Source organism: Diaphorina citri, unplaced genomic scaffold (genome assembly GCF_000475195.1).
Source record: "Diaphorina citri unplaced genomic scaffold, Diaci psyllid genome assembly version 1.1 scaffold522, whole genome shotgun sequence".
NCBI classification, from domain to species: Eukaryota; Metazoa; Arthropoda; class Insecta; order Hemiptera; family Psyllidae; genus Diaphorina; species Diaphorina citri.
Window position 1 is genome coordinate 137,350 of NW_007377956.1, and position 17,418 is coordinate 154,767.

General features: G+C 41.3%; 2 protein-coding genes across 2 annotated transcripts in view; both read right to left on the minus strand.

The window, feature by feature from the left end:
* The window catches only part of LOC103509718 (chondroadherin-like protein), a 57,574-nt gene that overhangs the window by 19,473 nt on the left and 20,683 nt on the right, over positions 1 to 17,418 (minus strand). The window lies entirely within an intron of this gene.
* Positions 12,764 to 16,696, minus strand: LOC113467674. The gene is made up of 3 exons (XM_026823997.1): positions 16,661 to 16,696; positions 15,228 to 15,450; positions 12,764 to 12,855 (listed from the first exon to the last, which is right to left on the minus strand). The coding sequence occupies exons 1-3, from the start codon at positions 16,694 to 16,696 to the stop codon at positions 12,764 to 12,766; spliced, it is 351 nt and encodes a 116-aa protein (XP_026679798.1).

Consider the following 17,418-nt stretch of genomic DNA (forward strand, 5'->3'; position numbering starts at 1 on the left):
TTCAACCATACGCATTTATAAAAGCCATAATTTACACCCAGTGGAGACAAAACATGTGGTTGAAGTTTTTCGAAAAATTGGGCAGAATGTGCTCCTGAAACTGGACAGGTAGGTGGTGGGTAAGGCCAGCCACTCACTATCACCTAATCAGGTCCACCTGCCAGGTCTACCTGATGAGCACACACTATCAGGTAGACCTGACAGGCGGACCTGATCAAGTGTACCTGTCAGGTCTAACTGATAGTGAGTGGCTGGCCTAAGACCAGGGCCTAAGACCAGTGAGAGGCTGGCCTAAGACTCACTGTCTGTTGGCTGTACGGTTTTGGTATAAGTAGGGCCATGAGCTATATTTTAAGTCCTATGTCACTGCGACTTGGTGGGATCTTTTGTGTCTGTACTGTAGGTACCTGTGGTACCTATCTACGACTGTGTAGACAATACTATATTATTTGTATGAATAGCTCTAGCTATGTGGGTACATGTTGGTCCAGCATTTTAAGGAGGTCCTATTTTTCAGGGTGAGGCCCTACATCCCCCTCGGGATTAAAGGACACAAGTCAAGCAAGTCCTATTTTTCAGGGCCTCATCTAGTTATAAGGTAGAAAATGGATAAAAAGGGACTATTCCCATTTAGGAAGAGACAAAAAACACTCTTCCCCAAATTGTTAACACTGTACGCCACTACCATTACCATCCTCTTTTTAATCAAATTTCCAACAGGTTTATAAGATTATTCCATTCAACAAGCTGGGATATGCTCTCGTACTAATATAATTTTCCAAGTCGGTGCTTTTTCCGTCACTTACCACATTCTTGTAGTTGTAAAAAAAAATGTTCAGATATTTTACTAAATGTTTATACATTTTCTTCTTCCTTCTATTCGTCATTTACCGATAGAGTTCCATCAGCCAGCTTAGTTTTGTTGAATCAACACACGTCCGCACGAACGAACCATCTACGATGTACATTCATGATCTAGGTACAGGGTGGGCCTGAGCTCCCTGTTCCGTACGCATGTAGGGTAGTATCACCGGCGTGTCTTCGGAGGCACCGGGTATATCTGCCACATTATGATAGGAATACATTTCTTTTTCTTTCAATCAGGCAATACAGGGAATTCAATTGAACGTGAATTTTTGCTCAAGTTTAGCTGCATATACAGGGTGTTCCTAAGAATCCGAGCACCTCTTTTCGAATGGTATAGGTAGATTAGATACATAATATATTAGGTAGGTAAATAATGTAGGGATAAACCAGTGATATTCCTATTTTATGTATTCCTCAAAATCGCCTAAAATTTGGGCCTGAGATACCTACCTATTACCCAAAAGGGGAATCAGCAAAATCAGCATCTCTAAAATAATTTCGCTTTCTTGTGAGGTTATTAAGTTTAGAAATAGCTTATAATGTCATGTGTGAGCCTATGTACTAATCATGGTTGAACCACTTGAATCATTTACCACTTGGTTCACTTGAAACCACCTCCCTTACCACCCTGTATTGATGACATATGAAACAAACTTGTCTGGATTAAAAACCAATTTTTTTTTCCTCTGTCCGGTCGCAAATAGGTTGTCCATTTTTTTCCGATTTTATATTCTCTTTCATTTATCGTGCAAGAATAAATAAATAATTTTCCGTTCTGGGTATTGTACGAAAATAGAACTACAAGGGAAGAGCAGGTTTTAGAATTCCACCTGAATAAGAAATGGTAGGTAGGTAGGTAGGTATATCTTGGCCATCAACTTGACCTTAGTGAATACATTATTGATTATTTATCATCGTCTTCAATGACAATAAAGATGAGACAAATAACTTAATAAATTAGGTATTACAATACATATATTTTTAAATGTACCTACGTAGGTATTATCGTACCTACATATGTAGATATGTAGGTAAGTAAGGTAGGTAGATATTAGGTACTCGTACTTCCAAAAAGTAGGTAGATACAGTAGTAACAGTACGTCCAATGGTGTGTCCACACATAGTCGACTGCCGTCAATCGCGACCATCGATCGACGGCCGGTCGACTATGTTTGGACACACCTTAAGAGAGTATGCTGGGATGCCAACTGGTTCATATACCTACATACCTTCATGTAATCCAGCCATTATGCCGTATGCCCGACAGTAAAGAGGTCCTGTTTAAATGTTAGCTGACCTTTTGAAGTATGCTGTGCCTATGCCTATAGTTCCCGGCCTTAGCCATTCAACCAAAATACCTTTACTTATTGGTATTTACATATAATATCTATAGGTAGTATTGTTTATTTATATTTTTATTTATTTATTTATGGGCATGTGAAATAGGTACGTATAGGTACATATTATTAAGCCTTTGTTTTGATATACATTGGTACGAGTAGGTAACAATGTTCAATTATTTCTGGAAAACACACATGGCTCAACTTCCTACTTCATACAAAATGATGTATGACACCATTAATGCTGATCTATTACACAAACCATTACAGCGTTGACTTCCATTACAAGAGAAGTGAACTTTTCATAGGTTCAGCATGATCTTGTCAGTAGCAATGGCCAAAGTTCCGATCAGACCCGTAGGGAAGTTGGATTGTGAGGGGCGAGTCTGATGATTTAGTGCCCAACGCGTCTCGTCTGTTTATTTGTAGGTGATCCTTTGCCGCTGGCTAAATCTAAGGCCCGCCCCTGCATCATTTTCATAGGTTTGGTTACAGCCATCTATGAGCTACTAAAAAACGCGCGACTACGCTTCCAAAATTCCGAGGGACCTACAATTTATTGAGCTACTACTTGTTATGCTTGTAGGGTTTGTTTGAGGAAAATACGAAATGTCTTGTGATATTTGTTTATTAGAGTAAATACCAATAGAGAGTTTTTGCACCTCTAACTTACGTGACGATAACCGAAACACAAGACGTAAGTTGACCAAAACACATTTCGGACAAATACCGTTAAAGGGTTCAGTTAGTGGGACCTTGATTATTAAGTTTGCAAAAAATCACTGTTATGTCTTGTGTGATTTCAAGCTCGAGCTTCGCCTCTGGTCCTGTCCATTGTGTCGCATGAAAGTTGATTGATTCCTTCCAGTAGACACAAGACAAGTTCAAAGTCTACAGACTTGGCCTGCATATATCTTACGTACATTGTACCCGAACCATAACTTTGTGCTTGGATAAAGTTTACCTTTCTGGTGACGCCACTTCTTGCCTTTCAATATAAATCAACCCGGCTCAGGGTCGATCCATTGGGGGGGTCAACAGAGGGGGAGGGTCGATATCCAGGACCCTGCTCCTCTATTTCTAAGTATCTTGCTGGTCAAAGGGTGCAATAGTCCTACATACTGGACTCCGCACACATGAACTTCGTTAGAAAACTCCCCCATTTTAATGCAATGTAGTCATCAGAGGGGCAAGAAGAGACCATTCTCCCCATTTGGGTCCTGGGTTGAGTCAACAACACCAGGAAGTAACCCGTTGAAATCCTTGCAATCGCATGAGTGCAAACTTCTGTGGATGGTGGGCATCGAACCTTGAAACTTCTGCATGACAAGCATGCCCTTTACCACTGGGCTAACGATGCCCTGGGCTTATATATTCTGGTGTTGGTGTACTCGGGCACTTCTAGCAAAAGTGGTGACAGTAGTCCCAGAATTACAGTCACCAGAGACTATCATCGTCCCTGGTCCCAATGAAATGATAAATTAAGAGAGAGAGAGAGAGCGCTAATAATTTACTGGCCAATGGAATTCCGTAATATGTTATGGTAGAAAAAAAAATGTCCATACCTATTTGAGGCAGTGGACATTGTTCGAATTTTCAATCCATCAAATGTGGTATGCCAAGTTTGTAATTGTGGTATGTCACGCTGGGTAGCGCGTGGTGTGCGGGCATGTGCCAGGCATGCCGGAATTCGGACTGGCATGATTCGGACTTTTCAAGAGTGTGACTTGGTTGTACTGAGGAATGAGGAAGATTACTAGAGACAGTAGAGTTGTATTTTCCATTCGGGACCACTGCAGCAGTGGTGAGTGGACAAAGTGCACTGCTCCAATGGAAAGTGAGCAGTTATTCCAACGAATTCGTTGAAAACAGGAAAGCATAGCAAGAGCCAAGTAGGAAAATAATAGATAAAGACCAGAACATGCACGGTTGGTTCAGTGGTAACACACTTTCTTGCGAAGCAAAAGATCCCGGGTTCGATTTCCAATCAAGGAGATTAGTTTCCGGTGTTCTCGTGTTTCGTCCTTGATGAATAGAACGTTTCAGATGCACCTCTAGTCTCATTCACAAGCTTATCATTGATAAGAGGACCATTGATAACATCGCGTAATAGTGTCACTAATTCACTGTAAACATTCCGTAGTGAGTAGTGAGACCACCAAACGGGAAGACACTATATAGTACATCAGTTGAGAATGAAGACAGAGCGTGAATTTGTGTCCAAGTGTTGAAAAGTAGTCTCATTCACAAGCTTATCATTGATAAGAGGACCATTGATAACATCGCGTAATAGTGTCACTAATTCACTATAAACATTCCGTAGTGAGACCACCAAACGGGAAGACACTATATAGTACATCAGTTGAGAATGAAGACAGAGCGTGAATTTGTGTCCAAGTGTTGAAAAACAAAAGATCGCCTATAAGGATCCGAACCTAGAAAGGTAAATGTGCCGTCATAATTATTTTCCTATCCTTGTCCGAAATCAACCGCCTATTAAACTCGGGAAGTTACTTTAAACACATTACATGCCTTCAGGCATACACGGCATACTCCATTTGTCAAGGGGCTAGGTTTTCTTTAGGATCATTTTAATTTGAAGACACCATTTATTAATGAAAATTTGTAATGAAACAATCACTACTTGAAGAAATAATTAACCCATAAGAGCCGATTTTTTTTTCTTTTTTTTTTCGTTGTGGATCTTGCTGACATTTAACCGCTTCTAACTCCGGACCGATACCGAGTAAATGTGTCAACATCAGTTTACGACTATTGCGCGGAGACCCCTACTCACCTGACAGCGTCAGCGTCGTTATGGTAACGTTATCACCGATAACGTCCGGCGTTACCATGGAGATGTCGTTATCATCAAGACGCAACTCCTGCAAACTCTTCAGCGGTGTTATCAGATCTTGAGTGAGTGCTCGGAGAAAGTTGTGAGAAAGATCCAGTGTGGTCAGATTGGAAAGATGGGCGAGAGACGCCCCCGAGACTGCTACAATCCGGTTGTGAGCGAGGTCCAGGTGGGAGAGTGTGCTCAGAGCTCTGGGGGAGAACAGGGCGAGAACAGTTGTCAGTTCAAGAATTTACTTTGCAGTTAGTTGAAGCTCTTCGAAAGCTTGAGGCTGATATTTGTGAATAAATGGAGGAGTCAGTTTAAAGTTAAGTCCACACATAGTCGACGCCTTCGATCCCGTACACTGTGTCGACAACATAGATTCACCTCGTCGATCGATCAACGGCGTCTACTATGTGTGGACACAGCTTAAGGAAACCTTACGTCCATTTTTTGCTCTCCTGGAAAGTACTCGTACCTTGTAAATGTGGATTTAGTCGATATTAGCTGAAATATTGTAAACCCATCTTACTTGTACCTATCCAAGTCAGTCCTTGGACGGCTCCTTAAGTTGTGTCCACTCATAGTCGATGGCCGTCGATCGATGTGAATTGATGTCGATCGATGGTCCGTCGACTAGGTGTGGACAGATGGACACACCTTTACTCCTTACTGCCCTTACACATAAAGTATTGCAATTACCTGAAGGAGTGATCCTCAAGGACATCAATCTGGTTGTGATGACAGGAGAGGGAGGTGAGTTTGTCCAGTCCTGCCAATGCCCCTCGCCTTACACTACTGAACTGGTTATGTGCTATCGACAGCACTTTCAGACTAGATAACCTGCGGACGGTACACCAAATGGACATGATGAAAGAAATACCTACACCAAATAAAAATAATGAGGAGGAAGGCAACCTCGCATAGTACCTACTACTTCCTTTTATTTTTTGCTCAGAATGCTCAATGAACCAAAACTACGAAATCGTTTTAGATCTTGGAGATGTAGCTTTGGGCCTCCTATTTTCTCTTGGGTCCGGACTAGGCTAGGGTCGATGGTCGGTTCTCCGTTGTGGACGCCTACACTAAGCCCATATTGACCATCTCTGTCGAGAACTACCCCTGTTCTACTCCATTTCAAAGTTGAGTAGTCCAGTTCCAAAAATGGACATAAGAAAATGGACATTTTTAGGGAAAACACGAAAAATTCATATCTTTTGAAACAAGCAGCCGATTTTAATGGTTTTAGTCTTGAAAAAAAAAGCTAAAATCTAAGGTAATCTGCTGGAATACGAGTATATGGTATTTCCGGAAAATTGACATTAATTACTTATAAAGGCCAAAGTTCCGAGATGTCAAGTTTTGGCACATTAAAAAAAAAAAAAAAAAAAAAAAAAAAAAAAAGGCCCCTTTTGAAAACGGGTCGCCTACTAAGGTGACCTGAGAGTCAAATAATGCAAACGAATAGGAGTTCTGGGAGACCTATAACCGTGCGTAGGAGGTGTTCTAAGAAGAATGGGTCACTGTCGAATAAATTAGTGAAAACATACATGGGTATTTTGGCCGAAAACTAAGTAGGTATACATAGGAGCATAGGACCGATGTATGTAATATGTATTATCTAATCTTCAAATTGATGGTTAGGAAGTTTGGCTAGGCGGATTCTGTGAAAAACTCTTACATTGAATGCACCACCAGTTCGCAACGGACTAATGAAGTGAACCAACGTCGTGCGTGGTTTGTATCTGAATGGGTGACTGTCCGGGAGTCTGGGACGTCACTTGGGCTTTTTTCGAGACGCACGTTTTAGGAGGTAACAATGTTCAATTATTTCTGGAAAACACACCGGCTCAACTTCCTACTTCATACAAAATGATGTATGACACCATTAATACTGATCTATTACACAAACCATTACAGCGTTGACTTCCATTACAAGAGAAGTGAACTTTTCATAGGTTCAGCATGATCTTGTCAGTAGCAATGACCAAAGTTCCGATCAGACTTGTAGGGAAGTTGGATTGAGAGGGGAGTCTGATGATTTAGTGCCCAACGCGTCTCGTCCGTTTATTTGTAGGTGATCCTTTGCCGCTGGCTAAATCTAAGGCCCGCCCCTGCATCATTTTCATAGGTTTGGTTACAGCCATCTATGTGCTACTAAAAAACGCGCGACTACGCTTCCAAAATTCCGAGGGACCTACAATCCTACAATTTATTGAACTGCTACTTGTTTTGCTTGTAGGGTTGTTATGCTTGTAGGGTTTGTTTGAGGAAAATACGAAATGTCTTGTGATATTTGTTTATTAGAGTAAATACCAATAGAGAGTTTTTGCACCTCTAACTTACGTGACGATAACTGAAACACAAGACGTAAGTTGACCAAAACATATTTCGGACAAATAACGTTAAAGGGTTCAGTTAATGATGGGACCTTGATTATTATGGTTGCAAAAAATCACTGTTATGTCTTGTGTGATTTCAAGCTCGAGCTTCGCCTCTAGTCCTGTCCATTGTGTCGCATGAAAGTTGATTGCGAAACACAAGACGTAAGTTGACCAAAACACATTTCGGACAAATACCGTTAAAGGGTTCAGTTAGTGGGACCTTGATTATTAAGTTTGCAAAAAATCACTGTTATGTCTTGTGTGATTTCAAGCTCGAGCTTCGCCTCTGGTCCTGTCCATTGTGTCGCATGAAAGTTGATTGATTCCTTCCAGTAGACACAAGACAAGTTCAAAGTCTACAGACTTGGCCTGCATATATCTTACGTACATTGTACCCGAACCATAACTTTGTGCTTGGATAAAGTTTACCTTTCTGGTGACGCCACTTCTTGCCTTTCAATATAAATCAACCCGGCTCAGGGTCGATCCATTGGGGGGGTCAACAGAGGGGGAGGGTCGATATCCTGGACCCTGCTCCTCTATTACTAAGTATCTTGCTGGTCAAAGGGTGCAATAGTCCTACATACTGGACTCCGCACACATGAACTTCGTTAGAAAACTCCCCCATTTTAATGCAATGTAGTCATCAGAGGGGCAAGAAGAGACCATTCTCCCCATTTGGGTCCTGGGTTGAGTCAACAACACCAGGAAGTAACCCGTTGAAATCCTTGCAATCGCATGAGTGCAAACTTCTGTGGATGGTGGGCATCGAACCTTGAAACTTCTGCATGACAAGCATGCCCTTTACCACTGGGCTAACGATGCCCTGGGCTTATATATTCTGGTGTTGGTGTACTCGGGCACTTCTAGCAAAAGTGGTGACAGTAGTCCCAGAATTACAGTCACCAGAGACTATCATCGTCCCTGGTCCCAATGAAATGATAAATTAAGAGAGAGAGAGAGAGCGCTAATAATTTACTGGCCAATGGAATTCCGTAATATGTTATGGTAGAAAAAAAAATGTCCATACCTATTTGAGGCAGTGGACATTGTTCGAATTTTCAATCCATCAAATGTGGTATGCCAAGTTTGTAATTGTGGTATGTCACGCTGGGTAGCGCGTGGTGTGCGGGCATGTGCCAGGCATGCCGGAATTCGGACTGGCATGATTCGGACTTTTCAAGAGTGTGACTTGGTTGTACTGAGGAATGAGGAAGATTACTAGAGACAGTAGAGTTGTATTTTCCATTCGGGACCACTGCAGCAGTGGTGAGTGGACAAAGTGCACTGCTCCAATGGAAAGTGAGCAGTTATTCCAACGAATTCGTTGAAAACAGGAAAGCATAGCAAGAGCCAAGTAGGAAAATAATAGATAAAGACCAGAACATGCACGGTTGGTTCAGTGGTAATGGTAACACACTTTCTTGCGAAGCAGAAGATCCCGGGTTCGATTTCCAATCAAGGAGATTAGTTTCCGGTGTTCTCGTGTTTCGTCCTTGATGAATAGAACGTTTCAGATGCACCTGTAGTCTCATTCACAAGCTTATCATTGATAAGAGGACCATTGATAACATCGCGTAATAGTGTCACTAATTCACTATAAACATTCCGTAGTGAGACCACCAAACGGGAAGACACTATATAGTACATCAGTTGAGAATGAAGACAGAGCGTGAATTTGTGTCCAAGTGTTGAAAAACAAAAGATCGCCTATAAGGATCCGAACCTAGAAAGGTAAATGTGCCGATCTATATTTTACATTAATTATTTTCCTATCCTTGTCCGAAATCAACCCCCTATTAAACTTTAAACACATCACATGCCTTCAGGCATACTCCATTTGTCAAGGGGCTAGGTTTGCTTTAGGTCCTTTAGGATCATTTTAATTTGAAGAAACCATTTACTAATGAAAATTTGTAATGAAATAATCACTTGAAATAATTAACCCATAAGAGCCGATTTTTTTTTTTTTTTTTTTTTTTTTTTTGTTGGTGTTTTTGTGCCGTCATAATTATTTTCCTATCCTTGTCCGAAATCAACCGCCTATTAAACTCGGGAAGTTACTTTAAACACATTACATGCCTTCAGGCATACACGGCATACTCCATTTGTCAAGGGGCTAGGTTTTCTTTAGGATCATTTTAATTTGAAGACACCATTTATTAATGAAAATTTGTAATGAAACAATCACTACTTGAAGAAATAATTAACCCATAAGAGCCGATTTTTTTTTCTTTTTTTTTTCGTTGTGGATCTTGCTGACATTTAACCGCTTCTAACTCCGGACCGATACTGAGTAAATGTGTCAAATAATGGTGAAAATAGTAGGAAATTTTGTTTTCCAACTAATAGACAGATCCCCGATGCACTCTGACGTGAAGCAACTGAGATATTAGCGAAAAAGAGAGAAGGGTTTGGTTAAGCTTGATGTGATTTTAATGTAGGCCTCGGCTCTCATGGAACTCACATGAAAGAATAAACTCAACGTTGTTATTGCCGCTGACTCTTCTGTGTGCCTTTCTCCCTAGGGACATCCGCCATGACGTTCGATTTCCAAATGGTTCAAGTGGAGGGTAAGGAGAGGGTGAGGCGGTACATAGCCGCCGGTCTGCTGGTATTTGTGATGATATTGGGTGTGATTTTGATGTAGGCCTCGGCTCTCATGGAACTCACATGAAAAAATAAACTCAACGTTGTTATTGCCGCTGACTCTTCTGTGCCTTTCTCCCTAGGGACATCCGCCATGACGTTCGATTTCCAAATGGTCCAAGTGGAGGGCGAAAAAGAGTTTGGTTAAGCTTGGTGTGATTATAATGTAGGCCTCGGCTCTCATGGAACTCACATGAAAGAATACACTCGACGTTGTTATTGCCGCTGACTCTTCTGTGCCTTTCTCCCTAGGGACATCCGCCATGACGTTCGATTTCCAAATGGTCCAAGTGGAGGGTAAGGAGAGGGTGAGGCGGTACATAGCCGCCGGTCTGCTGGTATTTGTGATGATATTGGCGGCCGTACAGTCCTACATAGGCTACATGGAGTATAAGAATGGGACCGGCAATTTCGACTTCTGCGGCGAGAAGTTCACCAAGTGTGAAATGGCGAGGTTACTGTACGAGCACGATATTCCTTTGAGCCTGATTAACGACTGTAAGTACCTTAGCATTACCTTCGTATAGTAGGCACCTTGGTGGCTGAGTGGTCAAAAGCACTCCACAAATAAGAAACAAGAGCACTAGACCCGGACTCGGAAGTACTAGTTTCGAACCTTCGTCAGGGTTCAAACTAGTTTCGAACCCTGACCAGATGGATTTTTTTATTATTACCTATTATTTTTTTCTTTCTATACCTATAGTTTTCCTAAAATGGGTTAGGCAGGGATACGTAATTTGGCATTTATTTAATTTAAAAAGGGATATTTTCTTTTCCTGTTTTTTTTTAGACACCCTGGTAGGCCTTCTGGGCCATGTGTCTTACTTTCGAAATGGAAAAGGTTAATAGCCTTACGAGAACGGATCTTTCTAAAATAAAAATAATGTTAATGCAAATTAGCACAGAAATTAGTTCACTATATGAACGCTAGAGCGCATCACCTTCAGAGATCATAGGTCATTCATTTGTTTCACATTCATACAGGGTGTGAAAAGATCACAGTAAAACTAATTTGGCAATTCCGAAAGGAGGACTGAAACATGTCTATCCTAACTGTCTGACAAGGGGACGTTAAACAGGGAGTAGACCAGGTTAGTCTAGCTGGGGTACTTTAAACAGGGAGTATACAAGCCTCAATTTCCCTTGTTAAAGAAATAACAAAGATTGAGTGCGAAGGCCATCCACTCGTAAAATTTGTAGCCATAACCAAATGTCAGCCCAAACCAATCACCCTAGTTAGGGCTGATTGAGAGGCTGACGAAAAACGCCGACCCCGATGTGTGGCCACAGCTTTAGAAAAGCTAGGACTAGAAACAATTCTTGACGTATGACGGCATGACTTTCCTGCATAGCTATAATGTAAAGATGTGTCCACACATAGTCGACAACCGTGGAGCGATATGTCGATCAACGGCCGTCGACAATGTGTGTACACAGCTTAATATCTATTTTTCGTCTCTTTACTATGTCTCAACCTCACAACTATTGCTCCTCACAGAACATTAGTAGACTTTTCAACACCTCAATATTCGGGTAGGTCTATCAGCTTTCGATCCAGAGATACTAGACTGGAACCCCATTCCTCGACCAGGAAGTTCCCCAGATGAGCAAGTTTTCGTGCTGAAGTAGGTTGTCGAAAAGCGATTCTATCAGGTTACATACTTATGTAACAATGTTGCGAAAACTTGATAAAGGAATCAAGTTAATTAAACAAAACGATATCTTAACACATAGTCGACTGGCCGTCGATCGATGTCGACTCAACCGTCCACACTGCCTCGATAACATAGATTTATCTCGTCGATCGATGGCTAGTCGACTATGTTTGGACACACCTTAATGAAAGTAAATTCAAATGGTTTCTGGTCGGACTTTTCAATCGAGCAACATCTAATTCTATTTGACCTGTCTAAATGAATGTCAAATCCACCAGCATCACCACACATAGTCGACTGGCCGTCGATCGATGTCGACAGAACCGTCCACACTGCCTCGATAACATAGATTTATATCGTCGATCGACGGCTAGTCGACTATGTTTGGACACACCTTAATGAAAGTAATTTCAAATGGTTTCTGGTCGGACTTTTCAATCGAGCAACATCTAATTCTATTTGACCTGTCTAAATGAATGTCAAATCCACCAGCATCAAGTCCAAATTTCCACACCACCCCGTAGATTCTATAAAATAACCATGTAGACGTCTATGTAACCAATAGAGAGGCAGAATCTATAGCCATGTATTTATGAGCAGGTAGCATTGCCTACCTATATGAGCTGCCTTTTTGCATTTATTAAATAACAAGCTATCATTTTTTTTTCCTTCTTCAGAAGAAGAACTTTTTTTCTTCCTCTTTTGATCGGTGCCTCCTCTCTGACAGATAACAATAATGATGGTTTATGTTTGTTGAATCAACACACGTCCGCACGAACGAACCATCTACGATGTACATTCATGATCTAGGTACTATGAGCTGCCTTTTTGCTTTTATAAATAACAAGCTATCATTTTTTTTCCTTCTTCAGAAGAAGAACTTTTTTTCTTCCTCTTTTGATCGGTGCCTCCTCTCTGACGGATAACAATAATGATGGTTTATGTTTGTTGAATCAACACACGTCCGCACGAACGAACCATCTACGATGTACATTCATGATCTAGGTACAGGGTGGGCCTGAGCTTCCTCTATTCCGTACGCATGTAGGGTAGTATCACCGGCGTGTCTTCGGAGGCACCGGGTATATCTGCCACATTATGATAGGAATACATTTCTTTTTCTTTCAATCAGGCAATACAGGGAATTCAATTGAACGTGAATTTTTGCTCAAGTTTAGCTGCATATACAGGGTGTTCCTAAGAATCCGAGCACCTCTTTTCGAGTGGTATAGGTAGATTAGATACATATATTAGGTAGGTAAATAATGTCGGGATGAACCAGTGATATTCCTATTTTATGTATTCCTCAAAATCGCCTAAAATTTGGGCCTGAGATACCTACCTATTACCCAAAAGGGGAATCAGCAAAATCAGCATCTCTAAAATAATTTCGCTTTCTTGTGAGGTTATTAAGTTTAGAAATAGCTTATAATGTCATGACGTGTGAGCCTATGTACTAATCATGGTTGAACCACTTGAATCATTTATCACTTGGTTCACTGGAACCAAACCACCTCCCTTACCACCCTGTATTGATGACATATGAAACAAACTTGTCTGGATTAAAAACCAATTTTTTTTCCCTCTGTCCGGTCGCAAATAGGTTGTCCATTTTTTCCGATTTTATATTCTCTTTCATTTATCGTGGAAGAATAAATAAATAATTTTCCGTTCTGGGTATTGTACGAAAATAGAACTACAAGGGAAGAGCAGGTTTTAGAATTCCACCTGAATAAGAAATGGTAGGTAGGTAGGTAGGTAGGTATATCTTGGCCATCAACTTGACCTTAGTGAATACATTATTGATTATTTATCATCGTCTTCAATGACAATAAAGATGAGACAAATAACTTAATAAATTAGGTATTACCTACAATACATATATTTTTAAATGTACCTACGTAGGTATTATCGTACCTACATATGTATGTAGATATGTAGGTAAGTAAGGTAGGTAGATATAGGTACTCGTACTTCCAAAAAGTAGGTAGATACAGTAGTAACAGTACGTCCAATGGTGTAGTCCACACATAGTCGACTGCCGTCAATCGCGACCATCGATCGACGGCCGGTCGACTATGTTTGGACACACCTTAAGACAGTATGCTGGGATGCCAACTGGTTCATATACCTACATACCTTCATGTAATCCAGTCATTATGCCGTATGCCCGACAGTAAAGGGGTCCTATTTAAATGTTGGCTGACCTTTTGAAGTATGCTGTGCCTATGCCTACAGTCCCCGGCCTTAGCCATTCATCAACCAAAATACCTACTTATTGGTATTTACATTTAATATCTATAGGTAGTATTGTTTATTTATATATATATTTTTTTTTATTTAAATATTTATTGAACGAACGATTTAGGTTACAAATCGATGATTTTTCCGTTAAGTCCCATTCCCACTACTTGTCGTTCGGAAAAAGAAACGTGTCTAGACTTAACGCAGTTGCTATTTTCGTCCGCTAGGTAGCGCCAGTATCCAAGCGCGCTAGCGGAGGAGCAGAAAGAACTGCGCAGAAACACTCAGGGTCGATCCATTGGGGGGGTCAACAGAGGGGGAGGGTCGATATCCTGGACCCTGCTCCTCTATTACTAAGTATCTTGCTGGTCAAAGGGTGCAATAGTCCTACATACTGGACTCCGCACACATGAATTTCGTTAGAAAACTGCCCCATTTTAATGCAATATAGTCATCAGAGGGGCGAGAAGAGACCATTCTCCCCATTTAGGTCCTGGGTTGAGTCGACAACACCAGGAAGTAACCCGTTGAAATCCTTGCAATCGCATGAGTGCAAACTTCTGTGGATGGTGGGCATCGAACCTTGAAACTTCTGCATGACAAGCATGCCCTTTACCACTGGGCTAACGATGCCCTGGGCTTAAATATTCTGGTGTTGGTGTACTCGGGCACTTCCAGTAAAAGTGGTGACAGTAGTCCCAGAATTACAGTCACCAGAGACTATCATCGTCCCTGGTCCCAATGAAATGATAAATTAAGAGAGAGAGGAAGTTCACGATTTACCGGCATTTTTTTAATCGATTTATCTCGGGATCTAAAAGATCGTAGAAGAAAAAGAAAAATTCTGTTGGTCCTCATTTTTTCTGCTCTATGACTTTGAAACATGACCCAAGTAAGCGCAACTGATCTATTATGACTTAATGAAAATGACTGGTCTTTCCCTTGTACCGAGCTTTTATGAAGATTGCTTTCGGACCGTGCGTTCTTTCAAAATAGGAAATTAGAGGTAGATACCTATTAGAATACCTATATTATCGAATTCGGAGTCCCTGATGCCTGAGTTTTTTTTTTACTTTTCTTATTTTCAAACCAATGTTAAGTCAAAGAGCAATTTTCTACCAATCGTTTGATCAAAACGAATTTCAACATGAAATTTAACTCAGAAAAACGACCAAAACCGGACTAACAAAAAGTTTATAGTGTACAACTTTACACTTTAAACCCGGAGATAACGACCGTAAGCACTTACCCGGTAGTACGGTCACATTGGACAGCGTGCAATCCAGCAGGGATACGCGCTCATCCGGCTCCAAACCACGCAGCGATTCGGATATCGCATACAGATCGCTCTTGTTCGCCGTACATCGTAACGTATGCGGCAGATCGCATGCGCACAGATCGTTCTTAATACTCGGACAGGACCAGGGGGTGGGGGTAGAGGGAGAGGAGGGGAGGGTAGAGGTGGGGGTGGGCTCAGGGTCGATCCATTGGGGGGGTCAACAGAGGGGGAGGGTCGATATCCAGGACCCTGCTCCTCTATTTCTAAGTATCTTGCTGGTCAAAGGGTGCAATAGTCCTACATACTGGACTCCGCACACATGAACTTCGTTAGAAAACTCCCCCATTTTAATGCAATGTAGTCATCAGAGGGGCAAGAAGAGACCATTCTCCCCATTTGGGTCCTGGGTTGAGTCAACAACACCAGGAAGTAACCCGTTGAAATCCTTGCAATCGCATGAGTGCAAACTTCTGTGGATGGTGGGCATCGAACCTTGAAACTTCTGTCAAAATTCCTAGATCTCAAAACAAACTCCCTAAATCCATTAACATAAATTTATTCTCTTGCTAAGGCCCCCCAGTACCGCGAGAGATTTACAATCAAGAGACCGCGCCGCTCCCTAATCTATTCCAAAGAGGATTTGTTAGGAGGACCGGCCAGAACGTCGTGCGTTCCTGATTCATTGATTACTCTTTGGAGTTTAGTTTGGACTGGGATGGATTCATGAATGAAATAAGTGTAGGTACCTATAATGTGGACCTTCACAAAATTACAGTCAACAATCAACTGAAATAATGTGTTTCTTTATTTGATTTGAAGTTTATCCCTATTAAAAATTTACAGTCTCGTGCTTAAACGCACTTTATGAATCGCAGCCAGGGCGGATGCGTGAAAAACATCCAAGTTGGAGTACCTAAGCTAAACCTAACATAAAATGAATTGTTGAAGGAAATTTCTTCATTAACTTTGGGCCCAATCAAGCTTCCTTGAGGTCCAGTTTGTATGAATGAGATTTATACCTACACATCACTGAACTATTGTAGTTTTTTTATTTTATATATTTTTTATTTTTTTATTATTATTTTTCATAACCAAATATATAACAATACTTCAATCATCAATACAAATCAAGCCACCAACCTCAGTGGTGCAGTTGTTAACGCGTTGGACTTTGGATCTGGAGGTTGGTGGTTCAAGTCCAAGTCATGTCATGAAATTTATCTAGGTGAAATAATCAGGGAACGATGTTTGTGACAAGCATTTAAATATGCTTAACACAATTAGAATTCCTTACAAATCAAGCCAGCTCCATCATCAAAAGCATAAGGCTTAACAATCTGCCTTGTTTCCCTTAATCTTAATGAGACAGCTTTCAGAATTGAGAACTCAGTCCTCACTCTCACCCAGCTCAGCACATGCCCATACATGTGTATGGGCATTGTAGTTCATTCAAGTACCTACCAATTTGTAGGAAATTTTTTCGCAAGACCCAATCTCAAACGAAACAAGGCAAAGTTTCAAACCCGGGTCTTCAGAACGTGAGACTACCAGTGACTGCAATCCTTTATGGGTCGCGAGTTACTCAGATGACTAGGAGACTCTTGGCGAGCTATCTTTAGTCTGCGTATTTACGACGTAAATTTTTGAAGTAGTTCCTATGAGAAGTTGCTCTCAACTTGTGCAACTGTTTGCGAGCTACCAGGATACCTCTCGCGATCGACGGGTTGGCGATCCCTGCTCTACGAGTAGTTACTGCTGTTACTGACCTGGTGTAAATACCACTGTCATCCAGTACCATTCCAGTGTCTAGTTAGTTTCAATATTGATGCTTATTGCTTAACTCCATACACCAAAAGCCCAGTTTGAGACTTATGTGTAGTTGCAAACAGCCCTAAAGGATGGCTTATACGAATCTAGTTCCAATATTTACAGTTTGCAGAGGTGAATTTTGTCCAACTGGACTAGAATGGTACTGGACGCCTTTCATCACCAGGCATGGTTTCCTGTTTCAGCTCTCCTGAAGGATGTGGATGTCACCATAGCCTGTGCCAAGCTCATCTATTGTCACTGACCTGGTGTAAATACCACTGTCATCCAGTATCATTCCAGCCTAGTTAGTTTCAATATTGATTTTTAAATCCATACAGCCATACACCAAAAG

What these genes read in the sequence shown, in the direction of transcription:
- LOC113467674 (XM_026823997.1), bottom strand. Translation starts at nt 16,696, where the DNA reads ATGCCCATACACATGTATGGGCATGTGCTGAGCTGG. An exon ending in ATGGGCATGTGCTGAGCTGG is followed by an intron (nt 15,451 to 16,660) that starts GTGAGAGTGAGG and finishes ATCGACCCTGAG; the next exon opens with CCCACCCCCACCTCTACCCT. An exon ending in CAATGTGACCGTACTACCGG is followed by an intron (nt 12,856 to 15,227) that starts GTAAGTGCTTAC and finishes CCTGATTGAAAG; the next exon opens with AAAAAGAAATGTATTCCTAT.